The sequence below is a fragment of the Dendropsophus ebraccatus genome, chromosome 2, assembly GCF_027789765.1.
Source record: "Dendropsophus ebraccatus isolate aDenEbr1 chromosome 2, aDenEbr1.pat, whole genome shotgun sequence".
Taxonomy (NCBI): domain Eukaryota; kingdom Metazoa; phylum Chordata; class Amphibia; order Anura; family Hylidae; genus Dendropsophus; species Dendropsophus ebraccatus.
The window spans coordinates 40664524-40680929 of NC_091455.1; the positions used below are offsets into that span (position 1 = coordinate 40664524).

Consider the following 16406-nt stretch of genomic DNA (forward strand, 5'->3'; position numbering starts at 1 on the left):
TAAGGGGTTAAAGTCTGTTCCTGGCTTTGGCTTCAAAAATCTGTCAGATAAATCTCTCTCTGTGTAAAGGCACCCTACCAAACAGATTGTTCCAAACTAACAGCCAATTCAGTGGACTGGGGAGAAGTGGAAACCCAGAGCCAGTTTTTAACTATGAATGCTTCCTTGGGACAAACACATTGAAAAACCAGTTATCTGTGTTATAAGGAAACCCCTGGCTCCCTACTGTGATACTCAGCACTCTGTGTGAGGTGCAGGTAGCGTCATTACATTACACTGTCTGCATTCTTTCCTAGAAGTCATGCCTGACCAGCAGAGGCCATAGCTATGTCCTGTGAGCACGACATGGGGACAGGTGAGTGACTGAAACTGCTCTCTTCAAGGGGGCACTGTATCAAAACTGAGGGAAGCATATAAGGGGGCACAGTATACTAAAGTATATTGCTGAGGTACAGAGTATTATCATTTATAAGACCAGGTAACATTTTCATATAGAATAACTGTGGAGTGATAGAGTTCCGCAAACCCATTTGTCATTTTTTTTTTACAGTAGATAAGCCCCCACCCAGAGATACAGCATCTGGCCGCAGCTTATTTTTCTCTCCCCATTAGTAATACATTTATGTCTGACCTAGTGAAGTAGACATGTATATAGTGAAGTATAGAGGAGTAGCTGTCAGGTGGACAAAAATCTTTCTATCCCCTTTGTTGAAAATGCTTGAAAATGGCGACTGAAACATTGCATGTTTTTGATGGAATAAATTCAATAATTTATCTTCGTGCATATTGGAGTGCTGCGGATTCATCTTTACATATCTTTCTGTCTATCTATCTATCTATCTATCTATCTATCTATCTATCTATCTTCTATCTATTTATAGTCTATAATCTATCCATCCATCTATCTATCTATCTATCTATCTATCTAAGCTGTAGCACTCCAAAAGCTCAAATAAACAGGTCAGGTAAATAACCAATGTGAAGAAAAAAGCAGCAGTTTCAGTTCACACAACGTGAATCTTTTTTAAGCCAGGCATAGTGGCAAGTGTAGTTTGGCATCAGCCTTAGGGCCATAGTTTGATGCCTGTGGCCTATACAGTCATGGAATAAAATCCACTTTATAAACATAGATATTACTAATAATACCAGTATACACAGTACAAATAATACTTTCACACCATGATCCCTACCCTCACCATACAGTGACTGGATAATACCCCTATCCTGTCACTGAATAAAATCCACTACATAAAGACCAGTATTCTCCCTAAGCAGCAACTATATAGAGGTAGATCCAGGTGTATACAGGATCTGCAGATCTTGTAAGGGATTATAGTGCAGTTACATCCAGTGACTCGTGAGCCACCTTTCTCTCCTTGTGCACCGGCCTGATCTATGCACTGGGGGCAGACCTGGCACTCCCCAGTGTGACAATATCCCCTCTTTTCTGTGATGCGCCTCCATTAGAATTGGCATGCCCTCATCACACACGAAAAATGATATTGTCACAATGGGGGGCACCGAGCCCACCTCTAGTGCACACAGCGGGCCGGTGCACAAGAAGAGAACAGTGCCAAGCATGGGAAAAGGCGGCGTTTTGAAAAAAGGACCACACCACCAGGATCCTTTCGACTACTGGGTAATGTAAAAAAAAAAGATTGTTGTACCTGATGGTACATTCGCTTTAACCCCTTTCTATGCATCCATATAGTGGTAAGGCCTTCTGTGCCCCAATATAGTAGTTATGTCCCTCTGTCTCCATATAGTAGTAGTTATGGCCTCCTGTGTACCCATTTAGAAGCTAGACCCACAGCCCTTTGTGCATCTAAATAGTATTTAGACAAACAGACCCCCCTTCATCAAGTGGATAATATCCCTTATGTAGCTGCTCCTCCTCCCCCCAGTAAGTAGTATTCCCCATGTAGACATTCCCTGTAGTACCATCCCTCATGTAGGCATCCCCTCAGTATGTATTCCCCATGTATGCATCCCCCTGGTAGCCACTTTCCCCCAAGTAGGCATCCTCAGGGGACCTGATGGTACACTCACTTTAATATTCTAGATTTTCCTTGCAATTGCTCAGTCATAACTTGGAGAAAGTCATAGCTAGGTTCTTCTCCGTAATGTTGAATGTCCTCTGAGCCACAGTACAGCAAGGGGGAAAAAGCAAAGATTGTGTGAGTGATGCAATGAGGAAGCTGGCCGTGCTAGGAGGAACTGCACCGCGTATAATGGTGACTGTGTTCTTGCTTTCACTGTGACATTTATTCTCTCCAGGACCACAGGATAGTCTGGTAAGTCATTATGTTCAATATCATCATCATCATCACTGTACAATTAGTTTTCCCCTGATATTTATCATATTAACATCGCACTTACGCGGATGTTTGTAGCGGTAAAACGAGTATTTCCTTTAACAACTAGTGGAACAATTGTTTACTTGTTGTTAGCAGCCGGCAGTGTCTAGTGATGGCAGGATAGCAATAGCTACATCATATATACTTATACAATTAAAGCTGTGTTTGTTAGCTAATGTATTACAATATGGTTTACAACATAACTACTTGATTATTTATTTTAGCAATATATTAAAGGAGCACAAAGTAGATTTTTAATAGCATGTTTTTTTGAAAATAAGCCAGGGTCTTATTTTATTTTATTTTTCTCAGAAAAAAGGGCTAGGGCTCATTTTTAGGGGTAGATCTTATTTTCGGATAAAAACAGTATGGCCTTACACTGTAGCCGCACTTTGTATCTCAATTGGCCAAGTATGCTCCACTGTTGTTAGGCTCTTATACTGTAAGTTCCCCTGTAGTTCTTCTCCGATACTGTATACCTCCCGTCCCCTGTGTAGTTGTTCCCCCTGTATACTGTTCCCCTGTGTACTTTATACATCCCCTTTGCAGGTAGTCCCCATACTGTATACCTTGCTCTCCCATTCGTAGTTGTTCCCCCATAATGTATACATCTCCTCTCTGCAGTTGTAGTCACACTATGAAAGGTATCAATAAGATGTATTGGAAGGGAGATAGAGTTAGCTGAGTTCCTGGCTAGAGTGTCCTGTACGCAGAAACAGGAGGTCAGATTATATGTACACCATACAGGACATTGGGTTGAATACAACAAAGCAGTTATATCAAAAACACAAGAAAAGTATGAAAGACAACATAAACATAGTAAACTAACCATATTTACCATGTATGTATGTTAATTTATTGGCTAAGTGGAAATAGGTTGGCTTCATCTTCGGACAACCTCTTCAAGATTACAGGTCCAAAGCTTGAGGCTCCATTACTGAGCGCTTATGATGATATACCTTACACATATCTGTTATGTATATGTTGTAGAGACCTTCTAAACAAATACAATGTCACATACAACTAACATATAAAAGTCACAAAGTGTTGTTTTACTCTTTATTATATATTATGTAACTTTTTTGCTCAGTTCCACTTCATTCAGTAGGTGACATACAAATCACATGAAGGAAAAAGTGGAAAAAGGAGATTTTCTACTTTTTACAGACATTGCATATTTTTAGCACACTTCCTCGTAGACAGAAACAAGTCTATTGGCGACAATCAAAGAAATCAAATATTATTCTAAAAACTGGTGGACTTAAACAGGTTATCCAGTGCTACATGGCCACTTTTGCACCACTCTTGTCTCCAGATTGGGTGGGGTTTAAAACTCAGTTCCATTGAAGTAAATGGAGCTTAATTGCAAACCGCACCTGAACTGGAGACAAGAGAGGGGCAAAAGTGGCCATGTTTTTGTAGCGCTGGATAACCCCTTTAAATCCAATGGACTTAAACAATCCGTAGCAACCTGTATTATGCTTCTTCTGATAACTATTACTAATATATCATCATATTGTATGTATAATTTAGCCTATTCTTTGATAACTGTAGCTTGATAAAAAGGACAAAAACAAGACGCCATACACCATATAGAGTCAAGGAAACTGCTGTACAGATTATTAAATATTGAGTGAGAGTGATATAAGTGGCTGCTAAAGGGAACATGCAGGAGATCTACAGAAAGCCCCTAGGCTGTTAAAGTTTTTAACAGCGTAAATAACAATTGATGACCTTTTCTCTGGATTAGCCATGAATATGAGATTAGTTGGGGTCTGACGTCAAGCACTACTGCTGATTACTTCCACTAGAACCGGAGCCATCTCAGTGTCTACCAAAGCTAGTTCCTAAATTACCATGTAATGTACTAATGGCAGTGAAAGGAACTACAGCCTTGCCCCATTGACGTGAATGGTACAGTACCTGATTAATAGGTGTGCCAAAAGTTGACCCTTCATGAGGATAGTCCATCTATTTTTACAGGTGCCTTTAAATACCAGATTTGTCAAAAAAGAACACCTGACCTGCAGAGTTAGGCTATGTTCAGACTATGTAAGAGATTGGCCATTCTGCTCCATAGTGTGCACTGACATGGTTTTCTGCGGCCACTATTCAATGAATCAACATGTCAGTTGTTTGCAGCGCTGCTAGGGACCCTGGCCGGAGCGTATACCATGTGTATACACTCCGTCCAGGATCCCATAGACAGCAATGCAATGTATATTCTCGTAATAATCACGGCCGTTGTACGAAGGCCGTGGTTTTACGAAGATATACGCTGTGTGAACATAGCCTAATGGTGCGATCCACTGTACTTTACATTATTTGGATTCTGAAACTCAAGTCCTTGCTGGACAGTGTAAAATGTAGCAGATAACTCCTTGTTAGTGTTGAGTGAGAACTTTAATGCTTGCACAAGCCAAAAAGACAGAAATGGCTGTCACAATGGGGTTTCGGGGCCATTCCGTGGCCCCCCTTCTCTGCTTGCGCACGTTTTGCGGGGATTGTGGTTGCTGACCGGCACAGTGATGTTTTTTGGTTAGGGACTCATGTGTATCAGAAGACCTGCACGTGGTACATGAGGCAATATGGTTTGGGCAAATTATATACTAACTTCTGATGTTGGTTTTAAATGTAGCTAAATAAGCTTTCGTGTCAGCCATGGGTGCGATGTGCAGCCATTTCTGTCTTTTTGGCTTGTGCATATTTTATGTATTCTGTCCCTTTTTTCATTGTGAAACGTTCCATGGCCTCCCTTCCCTGCACGTGCACGCTTTGCGGGGTTGGCGGTCGCTGACCGACACGGTGTGGAGTTAGCGTAGGGACCCGTGTGGACCAGAGGACCTGCGCGGTGGTACACAGGGCAATATGGCTTGATCAATTCATATACAGACACTCTGGTGTTGATTTTTAATATAGGCCTAGCGGCATTAGTATCAGCCATAGATGGGATGTGCAGCGGTTCCATTCTCTCCAGTTCGTGTTTTACAGTTCTCCCTCTCTGAACAGCTAGCACTCCTTTATAAGACCCACATGACCAAAATTAGCAGAATATGCCTGTGCTCACATGTCTGGACCCTATGTCTTCCCCATTCTGTGAGAGCAGCAATGGTAAGTGTAATACCATATCCATACTTGTGTCGTTTGGGGGCAGCCTTCCCCGCCGGTGGTGCTGGCTGGGTTTTGGTGGGGCTTTTTGGGTCTGGTCCTGTGACATTGGGGTTGCAGGGCCGTTCCATGGCCTCCCTTCCCTGCACGTGCACGCTTTGCGGGGTTGGCGGTCGCTGACCGACACGGTGTGGAGTTAGCGTAGGGACCCGTGTGGATCAGAGGACCTGCGCGGTGGTACACGGGGCAATATGGCTTGATCAATTCATATACAGACACTCTGGTGTTGATTTTTAATATAGGCCTAGCGGCATTAGTATCAGCCATAGATGGGATGTGCAGCCGTTCCATTCTCTCCAGTTCGAACTTTAATGCTTGAGTACTTGTTACTTAAGTTGAGCTCAAGTGCTCGACTTGAGTAATGGGCACCAGTGAAATCAATAGGAGACTTGAACATTTAACCAGGTATATATGGATGCAGCCCTAGGAAGCCCTGGAAAACATGGATACAGCTATAGACCATAGGCTGTATCCATGTTTTCTAGCACTCCCTAGGGCTGCATCCAACTTCTCCAGCCACTAGGAGTCAAATGCCGAACATTTGTGTTGGGGTGAACCCGAGCGTTCGGTTTGCTCGTCACTAATAGATAACACATTAAAACTTTGTAATGTGGTATTTTCTTCTATCCCACAGACACCATGAAAATAAACACCCAAGGACATAGCTGCTTCCAGGTTAGTACCTGCAAATAAAAACTTGCCATGGAATACTCCCAAATGACATAGTGACATTGCACATTTCCTTGAATGCACACATTTTAAGGGGAGCTATCAGCAGGTTAGATGAAACTAGCTCCCTAGTGGGCACCGGCAATGAGGATGAAGGTATGTGTGTTTCTTTCATCCTCAGTAGCGAATATAACGAATTCCAATTCGCAGCGAACCGTCGTTTAATCTGCCTCATTGCAATTTGCGAATTTGCACAATTTAGTTTGCAAATTCGCTAAACATGGCGGCCACAATATCGACTTTATACTTACGTCGTTGCTAACATTATATAGTTGCGAATATTACGCAGTTGCATACATCACGAGATAAACGTTTGCATGTTCGAAAACAATTGTTATAACCATTCCGATCATCGAACAAATTGTTCATAGTGGCGAACATGAACAATTAGCAGCATGTTTGTACGAACTGGGCACCCGGAGGAAAGGAGGAGGAGCAGCATCTCGGGGTAGGAGATGAGGTCAGCAGTGAGACTTGATGTCAATGAAAATCAAATGGGTCTCTACCACTAATGTTCTGTTCTAAATACCATGTTGTATTGCGGAAGCATTGCTTCAGTCTGTCTCTTACATGCAGTGGGATGAGAGGGAGGAATTTAGACCATGTAAGGTAGAAATGTTGGACCTTCTTTTCTTTGAGTAAAGAGGCCTGTACCCAGTCCATACGGAAGAGATGAACTAGTTTCTCAAGAAGGAGCCTTCTTGTCGGTGGAGAGGGTTCTATCCAGCAATGGAGAATGGACTTCCTTGCTGCAGCAGAGACCACTCGCCACTATTTTTAACAAAATGTGTTTGTATGCAATTCGCAAATATTCGCACAAATTCCCGAGACAAATTTCCAAGTGGTTTGCTCATCTCTAATCCTCAGTACCGTTCTCGTGCTGTTAGCTGTGAAATCTTCTCCCTCCCCCTCCTTTATAAAAAAAAAACAAAAAGGTAGAAAACTGTTTCATGCAAACCCACCTCAAAGACAATAGGGTACATCCTCACACCAGCAACAAGGCTTCTTCACTATAAGAACTATGAATCTGTGAAATAGACACCTCAGGAGCAGAATAGAGCAATAACAGTTTGATGCCATGTTCAGATTTTGAGGTTCAGAATTACAGCTGTTATTTTATAAGGACAAACGTTATTCTTATAATAACGGCCATTATTTTTCATTAAATGGCGACCATTCAATAAATAGGAATGTCATTTCAACACAGCCTTAGGCTATGTTCACACTACGTATATGTCCGGCCGCATATTTTCCGCAGCCGGACATATACGTATGAAACTCCGGCCGAGACTTTACGCAAGTTGCGGCCGGATACGTACGGAACGCAAACTTACGCCCGTAGTGTACTTACGCTTCCTGAGCGCTCTTCGTAGCGATCTGACAGCGGTCTTTTACTTGGAAATCTTCGCCTAGCCCCGGACACCCCACAGAACCTTTTGGATCGGCACAAAAAGCTTGAAAAATGAAGAAATCACCACTACGTACGGGACCGCATGTAACGCTACGGGCGTTAGTTGCGGCATTTCCGTCCCGAAATAATGGTCTGGTTCATTTTTTACGGCGCCGCATACGATCCGGGCGTAAGTTCGTACGTAGTGTGAACTGTGCGGCCGTAGATCGTATACTTTACATTGTACGCAAACTACGTAAGTTTCCGGCCGCTTATTCACGGAACGCGCTACGGCCGGAAACTTACGTAGTGTGAACCCAGCCTCAGTGTGTAAACACAGCCTAAGGCTTTAAAGGGAACCTGTCACCCCCCGTGCCGGGGTGACAGGCTCCCGACCCCCGTTAGAGCCCCCTATACTCACGTGATCCCGCCGGGTCCCGCTTCTGGAGATGGTCGGGTCACGGAGATATCGGCGCCCGAAGCCCGGCGCGCGCGCTCCTCACATGGGTCCAACACTCATAGAGAATGACGGAGCGCTGGACTCTCCTGTCATTCTCTATGAGTGTTGGACTCATCTGAGGAGCGCGCGCCGGGCTTCGGGTGCCGATATCTCCGTGACCCGACCATCTCCAGAAGCGGGACCCGGCGGGATCACGTGAGTATAGGGGGCTCTAACGGGGGGTCAGGAGCCTGTCACCCCGTCACCGGGGGTGACAGGTCCTCTTTGAAAGCACACATTTGTTGGCTGATTGGGCCGTTCTGACATGTTACAAAATCATTGCCTGTCAGCTGAAAATCTCCCCGTGGATGTGCGGCTGATGGCTGATCATACCAAAGAGCCGCATATATAATCTATCTACAGGAGGTGGATGTATCCTTAGGTCATACAGCAAGAAAGCTGTATATGTGTAACCAGCCTAGCTATACTTTTTCAGGTATGTAGGTTGTGTACGAGCATGTATGACGTACAAACAGATAGGTTTAAACTTGCTTCCATGTGACCAGGCTTGCAGTAATACCGGTTTCATAACATAAAATGACTGCTCCTGTTTACCATATTTTTAACACCAAACAATATCATATGTTAATGTCCAAAATCAAAATTAATATATTAAGGCAAATGAACGAGTGAAAAGTGTGACATTATTATCCTATTGTTTTAGAGCTTTATCCATCGCTGTTTGCTGTGGTTTTGCTGCAGAAAAAGAGGTAAATATTAATCTTTATATAAAATTGCCATTTTTTTCAAGAACAGTAAAAAAAAATGTCTTATATTGTATAGTTTTAAAATCATGTAAAAAAAAAAACTTCAAAAGGGCCAGAAAATTAGAAAAAAAATATGTTTGTGGCCGTCTTTTCGGACAGCTGTCATTTTGACGCCAAGAGAGGGCTGTCTTATAATTAGAGCCATTAATAATGATCATTCATATTGGCATCTGTAATTATCAAAAGACGGCCCTCTCTTGGTGTTAACATGACATCTGTCCGAAAAGACGGCCACAAAACGATGTTGTGTAAACATAGGCATGAAGAACTGGGGACGGGCCTACTTGCCCCCCGTGTGATGATTTCCCCTCCCTCTGTGACGTGGCTCCATTGATTCTGATGGAGCCGTGTTACAGAGGGGTGGGGTTCCCTTACACTGGGGGCCGCCGGGCCCATCTCCAATGCTTTATGGGCGGCGGTTTAAAAAAAGGACCGTGGCACCGACATTCCTGCAATGGTGCTGGTCTGTTCATGTAAAAAATACAAAGCAATGTACCTAGTGTTACATTCACTTTAATCAAGGAAGAGACTTATGACCATAGCTGCCAGGAACAGACCTCTCTTAGTGTAAGGGCCCTATTCCACCGGACGATTATCGTTCAGATTATCGTTAAATCGTTCGAATCTAAACGATAATCGTTCGGTTCAAATGCAGTGAAAGATTAATAACCGAACGAGAAATCGTTGATCGTTGACCTGGACCTATTTTTATTGTTGCTCGTTCGCAAAATGTTCGCATTGAATAAGACAACGTTCGGTCGATCGCAGTAGATGCGAACGCAATAGCGAAGAAATAGCGAAGAAAAAACGATCGCAAATACGATCATAAGTAACGATTATCGTTCCATGGAAATGAGTGAATGTTTTCGCAATAGCGGTCGTTTGAGATTGTTAATCGTTAACGATTATGCAAACGATAATCGTCCAATGGAATAGGGCCCTAACTATGCCAATGGCGTAGTATGCTCTAACAGCACACAGGATGTAATCTCCGCTCTGAAGGAGATCTTTCATTGGGAACTTTTGGATGTATTGCGCACCAAAGAAAAATCAACAAAAACATTTATGTCCAAATGGACACAATTTCTAATTCATGATTTTACTATAGAAGAGAGAGACTCTGTCATTAATCAATTTAAGGACACTGATTGGTATTGCATGGCCGCCCAAAAGGGAACTCTGGGAGCACTCCAAATATCTTAAGCTTTTCCCTTTCTCTGTTAAAGACATTTCTGTCCATTCTATTGGTAGCATATTTGAATATCTGACATCTATACCATGTTTTAAGGTGATATTATAGGTTACTGTTTTTCTACCTATGCTTTTGGTAAGACTACGTTGTATTGTATATGATAATATGTCTTTTAAGGTTATTACAAAGGCTCATTGTATCTGTATGACATTGTAAACATACAATCCTTTGTTGCCTGTGAGCGACTTTCTTTTTGAATATGTAATGAATTTTCAATATGTATGTTCAAATATTACATAAGCCACTAATAAAATATCGTTAAAAAAAAAAAAAACAGCACACAGGATGGCTAAAAAGCGGCTCTGCATCTTTCCAGCACAATACGTCCCTTGGTGCCCTGCATTGTATAAGGGTCAGTTGGTGGGGGAGAGGAGTAGGGGTGTTGGGTGGGGGTGGGTAGGTAGAATTGTTAACTCAGTATGGTGCAGGAAAAGCCAACATAACTGAAAATATTATAACCCAAAAGTACTGCAAGCCAGAGGTTTGCTGTAATTTAGTTGTAATAAAATATACAAGATGATAATGATGAAATATTCTACAATATATTCAATAACTAAGGGATTGCGTGGAGGGTTACTGAACATTTGTAATTATATTTGCAGTTTTGAAAAAAAAAAAAAAACATATTTTCCTATTTTACTCCAATAGGTAGTTTCAGTGTAACTCAAAGCAGCAACGTTCCCCATATAAACACTGATGATACAACAGATGACGTCGATGTAAGTGTGTGTCTTTCTGTTCTAGTGTTGTTATACTGCCATACTTAAAGGGGTATTCCCATCAAGTAAATACATGTTGAATCATCCCCCCTCCTGGTCAATTTGCTGGTGACTTCACTGTGATTAACCCTCTCAGCATTACATAATGCAGAGACAGACGGCCTCGGAAGGGAGGAGGGGGAGAACGGCTTACACACAGTTTTCTGTGTCTTTAGCAGAAAGCAGCAGGCTCAGAACTGGGGGAAGGAGATTGAAAAGGTAATAACAAGTATGGAATACCCCTTTAAGATTACACTTTTGTATCATTTAACATTACTTGTATTCTCCAACACAGTTCTTGAACATCTTTTCTTGTTTCTGTGTTCTTCTGTTCTTCCCACAGAAAATGAGTAAATAAATTGACAACTAGTTGTTATCTATTATGTTTTGAGTTATTTTTCACAATATTGCTACCATAAATGGAAATATGAATAATATGAAATAAATGGAAGTATGAATAATAAATGGAAATAAAAATATACTAAATTATTTTGTCATCTTTAAACACAGGCGGAGGAATGGAAACAAAAAATCTTTGATGATTTATGTCAGATCAATGATGGCTCATGGAGAATGGAAGATATACAAGAAGCTGTTTCCTCCTGTACAGATTACACATCTGCCCTACAGTACTTGTCCCATGAGTGTCAGATCTGCTGTGAGAAATACCCATATTCAAAGGTTACTTCTTTTTATGACTTCTGCAGTATTGTAAAGCAATTGGAATAAGTACTATTCCCAGTTGGAATTTCTCATAGAATTCCATGTCACCGCAGCAACACATGGGATATACAATACTAAACTCCCACTACTAGACAGCTGCATAGAGGCCTAAAGGTGCATCAATCCAACAGAAAAAAAAATGTGGTTTGCTTCACTGGATGATGGAGATATTTTCTATAGAAGCATTACTTTGGAGGATTGCAGGACAACACGTAGGGTTATAGTGCAACCTCTTTAACCCCTTAAGGACCAGGCCTGAAATGGCCTCAAGGACCGGGCCAATTGTCACTTTTGTGTTTTCGTTTTTTTCTCCTCGCCTTCCAAGACCCATAACTCTTTTATTTTTCCACCTACAGGGCAATGAGAGGGCTTGTTTTTTTTCAGGAACAAGTGTACTTTGTAATGGCTTCTTTCAATCTACCATAAAGTGAATGATGGAACCCCCAAAATATCCTTTATGGGCTGAATTTGGGTAAAAAATTTGATTCCGAAGATTTTGGGGGGCTTCCATGTTTATGTAATGCACTTTACGGTAAAACCATTTTTTCTTTATTCTATGGGTCGGTCTGGACACAGCGATATGCAGGTTTACTAGGTTTTCTAACGTTTTACTATTTTTATTAGCAGTAAGACTTTTTTTTTTTTTGCAAATAGATCAAACGTATTGATTGCTTTGTATTATTTTTTTTATACATAAAATGTAATTTAAAAAAGCAATCACGCCATTCACAGTGCGGGAACAATATTGTTTTATTTTAATAGATCAGACGATTACGCACGCTATGGTATATTATATCAGCTCCTGAGCCCGCTCCATAGCCCGGGACCCCGGCAGGGCATACATTTAAGCCCTCCTGTGTTAAGGCCCAGGTAGTGGGGGCGTAAATATGCACCCATGGTCGTAAAGGGGTTAAAGATGGGAGTTCAAAATAGGTAGCAAAGTAATTGGACCAATTAAGGATCATGCTTTCTCTTTCACAGTCTGCATAAATTATTTGTACAGCTTTGCATACAGTCAAAAGGCAATTAAAGGGCATGGTCCAACTTATTTAACATACATGAAATAGGTCATTTTTGGGCCAGGTTCACATTATGTGAATAACAACGGCCATTATTTCGCAATTAACAGCCGTTGTTTGCACAACAACGGGCGTTGTAATGAAATATGGCCTTTTGTTTTTACATAGTGTAAACCTAGCCTTAAAGGGGTACTCTGGGCCAGCTGTATAATCCATATCTGGCTGGGGAGGGGGTGGAAATAGAAGGCTCCAGTGACTTACCTTCCCGGTTCCAGCACCGGCTCCCGGATTGCACCGCCCCATGGCCGCTTCCTGGTCGCAGCCTCGGCCGCTAAATGTCTGAGCTGCCTTGAGACGTCACGTCTCATGCCGCAGCTCAGTCCAGGAAGCAGATCGGGAGATCCGGGAGCCAACGCTGGAACCGAGGAGGTAAGTCACTGGAGCCTTATATTCCCCCCCCCCCCCCCGGCCAGATACGGATTATACAGCTGGCCCGGAGTACTCCTTTATACATGCGTTTTCTGTTAGGTTTTTACTACAATGTCTCTCTAACATTTTACAATCTTATTGTCAATTAGTTTGTGAAGATGACACATTGCAATTGCTCCTTCTGTGAAAAGTGTTTCATTCATCATTTCTCTTCGGTGATCAAAGAGAAGAGTATCATCCATGTGGTGTGTCCCATCTGCGGGAAGCCTGATCTAGAGAATGAAGGCAACACAGAGGAGTCCATGGAGTATTTCAATTTGTTGGACACACAGGTATTGTAAGGCACTTACCTTCCAGAGCTCCAGCAATGTTTTCCTCAGCTGGAGTTATCAGGAACGCGCTTCAGTAGCCACATAATGAGCATGGTGCATAAGCACGCTCCATGCCTCTCTCTTGGACAAAGTGATCCTAGAGATACCCAACAACGTCCCTAGTAACCTGGTGGTCCGAGTCCCTGGTGGGAGATTTGAATCTCCCTGGGGATTTCTGTGACCGGCAAGTCTTTCTGACTATCTGTGGTTGGAAATCAGGTGACTGGTCCAATCACATTCTGGACCAGACCCCTGACCTCCTATAAAACATCTGCAGTGCATTAACCCCTTGCTGGCTATTAAGTCTAGTTTACCTAACATGCTCAGCATTCCCTTTGGAATCTCCTATGTTTTCCATTGGCTTTACCTGACCCCAGCTTTCTGTACCCTGACTTTCCTCGATATCTGCCTGCCCTGGCCTTTTGGCTTTGTGACCTGACTATTCTCTGTATTTTGTTTGTGAACCTCTGCTGCTTGTTAGTTGTGACCTCTGCTTGCTGACCATCCTTTATTTTTGTCTGTCGTGTTTGTGTTTTGTGTCGCCACAAATCTTAAGTCAGGGACTGCTGCCCAGTTGCCCGCAGCCACCTAGGGCTGATAGAGGCAAGTAAGCAGAGACAGTGGGCAGGGACAAGTGCAGGGTCCACTGTTTGTGTCTTCCCCCTTCCCTCCCTGATCAATTCTCCCTACAGAGTCCTGACAGATTAACAAGAATCTGTTAGTTTATTTTGATATATCGCACTGTATATAACAGCAACATATATTTATACCATAAAAGGAAGCCTATAGTTCAAACTTCACTTACTCTGTCCCCAGTCTCCCTCCATATACAGTACATGGGTATCAGAATGACCACATATTGCTTCTTGGAATACAAAAAGATGGTATGAGAATATACATCATAAGCAAAAGTCCTACCTAGACCCTGTCCCTCAAAAACTCCAGCTTAAGATGTCCTGACCCTGTCAAACAATTGTAATATCTTAAAGGGGTACCCAAGAGTTTGTTTTTTTAATCAACTGGTTGTAGAAAGTTATACAAATTTATGAATTATTTCTGTTTAAAAAAAATTAAGCCTTCCAGTACTTATCAACTGCCTACAGGAAGTCACATTGTCTTTACAGTCAGAAATAGTGCTCCCTGCTGCCAAAATCAAGCAAAATAAGAAAAAGCCTGCATACACCATAATTAGGCTTATAATAGCAGCTTCAGAGACACTCTTACTGCTGTCACATCTGTCTGTGTCAAGAACTGTCCAGAGCAATATCAGATCCCTATAGCAAGCCTTTTACTGCTCTGGACAGTTCCTAAAAAGGCCAGAGGTGGCAGCAGAGAGAACTGTATATGGCTGTAAAGATTCCATTCCTTCTTGCAAAGCATACAGCAGCTAATAAGTACAGGAATGCTCATGTTTTTTCACACATAGGGTTATGCCTATATGATGTGATAAATGTGGCAGCTATATTAGCGCAAATTGCATACTAGCATGTGAAAAACCATTAATAACATCAACAAAATAAAAAAAATAAAAAACATTTTCTGAATGGCAAAGAAAGAAAATCTGAAAGTGAATATTAAAAAAGTGTGTGTAGAGTATATAACCACAGCATGATCTAATACAAATGCACCAACGTTTTAGGCACTAAATTTCCATGCACACGTAATGAAAAATGAATGTACATGTTACAGTATATCCCCATATTTCTTTCTCTTTTAGATCCATCACTATCTTGATTCAGCAACACATGAGCTGTTTCAATGTAAACTGAGGGACCGAGCACTCCTGGAGATGCCCAATTTTTGCTGGTGCAGTCATGTAAGTGATAAACTGTTCATGTCCTGAATGTAATCTCAGTCATTGTGCAGGAAGCAGCCCGTAACAAGCGGCCTAGCTATGCATACATGAATATACATGGTGGGCGGGCTGGGAGGGGGCAGGCTATAAGGGCTGAGCGGGTGCTCCAAGAGCATGGGGAACGCCCCAAATTCTCCAAATCCGCTAATTAGCATATCAGCAATTAGCAGAAAACTACCGTATACCGGACCCACAGGAATATGAATTACAGCCCGGGAATCCTGAGGTAAATAGTAGCTAGATCATATCAGCAGGTTCCCTGGCCTGCTGATAGTGCCGCTTTAAAAGGGGTTACCCAGAATTAAAGAACAACCACGGAAATGCAAATTTTTAGCAGTGATGAAAACACATTACAAAGTTATATAACTTTGTAATGTGCTTCAATCATCGTTCTGTCCCCCTTCCCTAGGCCCCCCCTCCGGACCCCAAACCCCCTGAAGTGTAGTCATACTTACCTGAAGTCATACTAACCTGATTCCTGTTGACCATGGGATCTTCTGCCCTCGTAATTTTGTATCAATGTTATCATTTAGTTAGGCCAACCTCCCTCTACTACATCATCAGATGACTCACAACTTGCTCAGCTCTGATTGGCTGAGCAAGCTGTCAGTCATCTGACGCTCCGAGCCAAAGAATCAGGAAGAAGAGAAAAAAAGAAAACACCGTTCAGAGCTCCAGGGACCAGCCAAATGGCGTGAAATTCAAACAAAGATGGACCCAGGAGTTAGGGTAAGTATGAACACTGTGTTTGTGCATGTTTTTTTTTCTTTATAAAACAGCCCCCCATCTGTCCTAAGGTTGTGTGTGACATTGCTGCTCAGTATCTTTAGAGTGAATGGAGCCAAGTTATAATACTACACATGCTTAGAACAGGTGAAGCGCTGTCTTCTAAAGAGAGCAACTATGTATTTTTCATTTTGCATAACCCCTTTAATGAACCACAAACTGGCCGAAAATAAGACATCGTTCACCGTTCCGCTTGTTCTGTTCTTTGTTGATTTATTGATATTTCATGTGTGGTGTCCCACTTCTAGTGTTCTTATGCACCTGTCAAAAAGTCCTTAGGTTTAGAACCACTGGTGGAAGAGG

The 16406-nt window shown here is 42.2% G+C and overlaps 1 protein-coding gene across 4 annotated transcripts in view; it reads left to right on the forward strand.

Annotated features, from left to right (window-relative positions):
* The first annotated feature begins 294 nt into the window (after nucleotides 1-294).
* Nucleotides 295-16406, forward strand: part of LOC138783128 (E3 ubiquitin-protein ligase RNF31-like) — a 28778-nt gene continuing 12666 nt past the window's right edge. For all 4 annotated transcript variants that reach the window (XM_069957410.1, XM_069957411.1, XM_069957412.1 and 1 more), the window contains exons 1-7: nucleotides 295-355; nucleotides 6160-6200; nucleotides 8808-8853; nucleotides 10811-10881; nucleotides 11431-11601; nucleotides 13241-13423; nucleotides 15180-15278. In XM_069957410.1, coding sequence (XP_069813511.1) covers nucleotides 328-355; nucleotides 6160-6200; nucleotides 8808-8853; nucleotides 10811-10881; nucleotides 11431-11601; nucleotides 13241-13423; nucleotides 15180-15278 — 639 coding nt within the window. In that variant the 5' untranslated portion in view covers nucleotides 295-327. The remainder of the gene's footprint in view (nucleotides 356-6159; nucleotides 6201-8807; nucleotides 8854-10810; nucleotides 10882-11430; nucleotides 11602-13240; nucleotides 13424-15179; nucleotides 15279-16406) is intronic.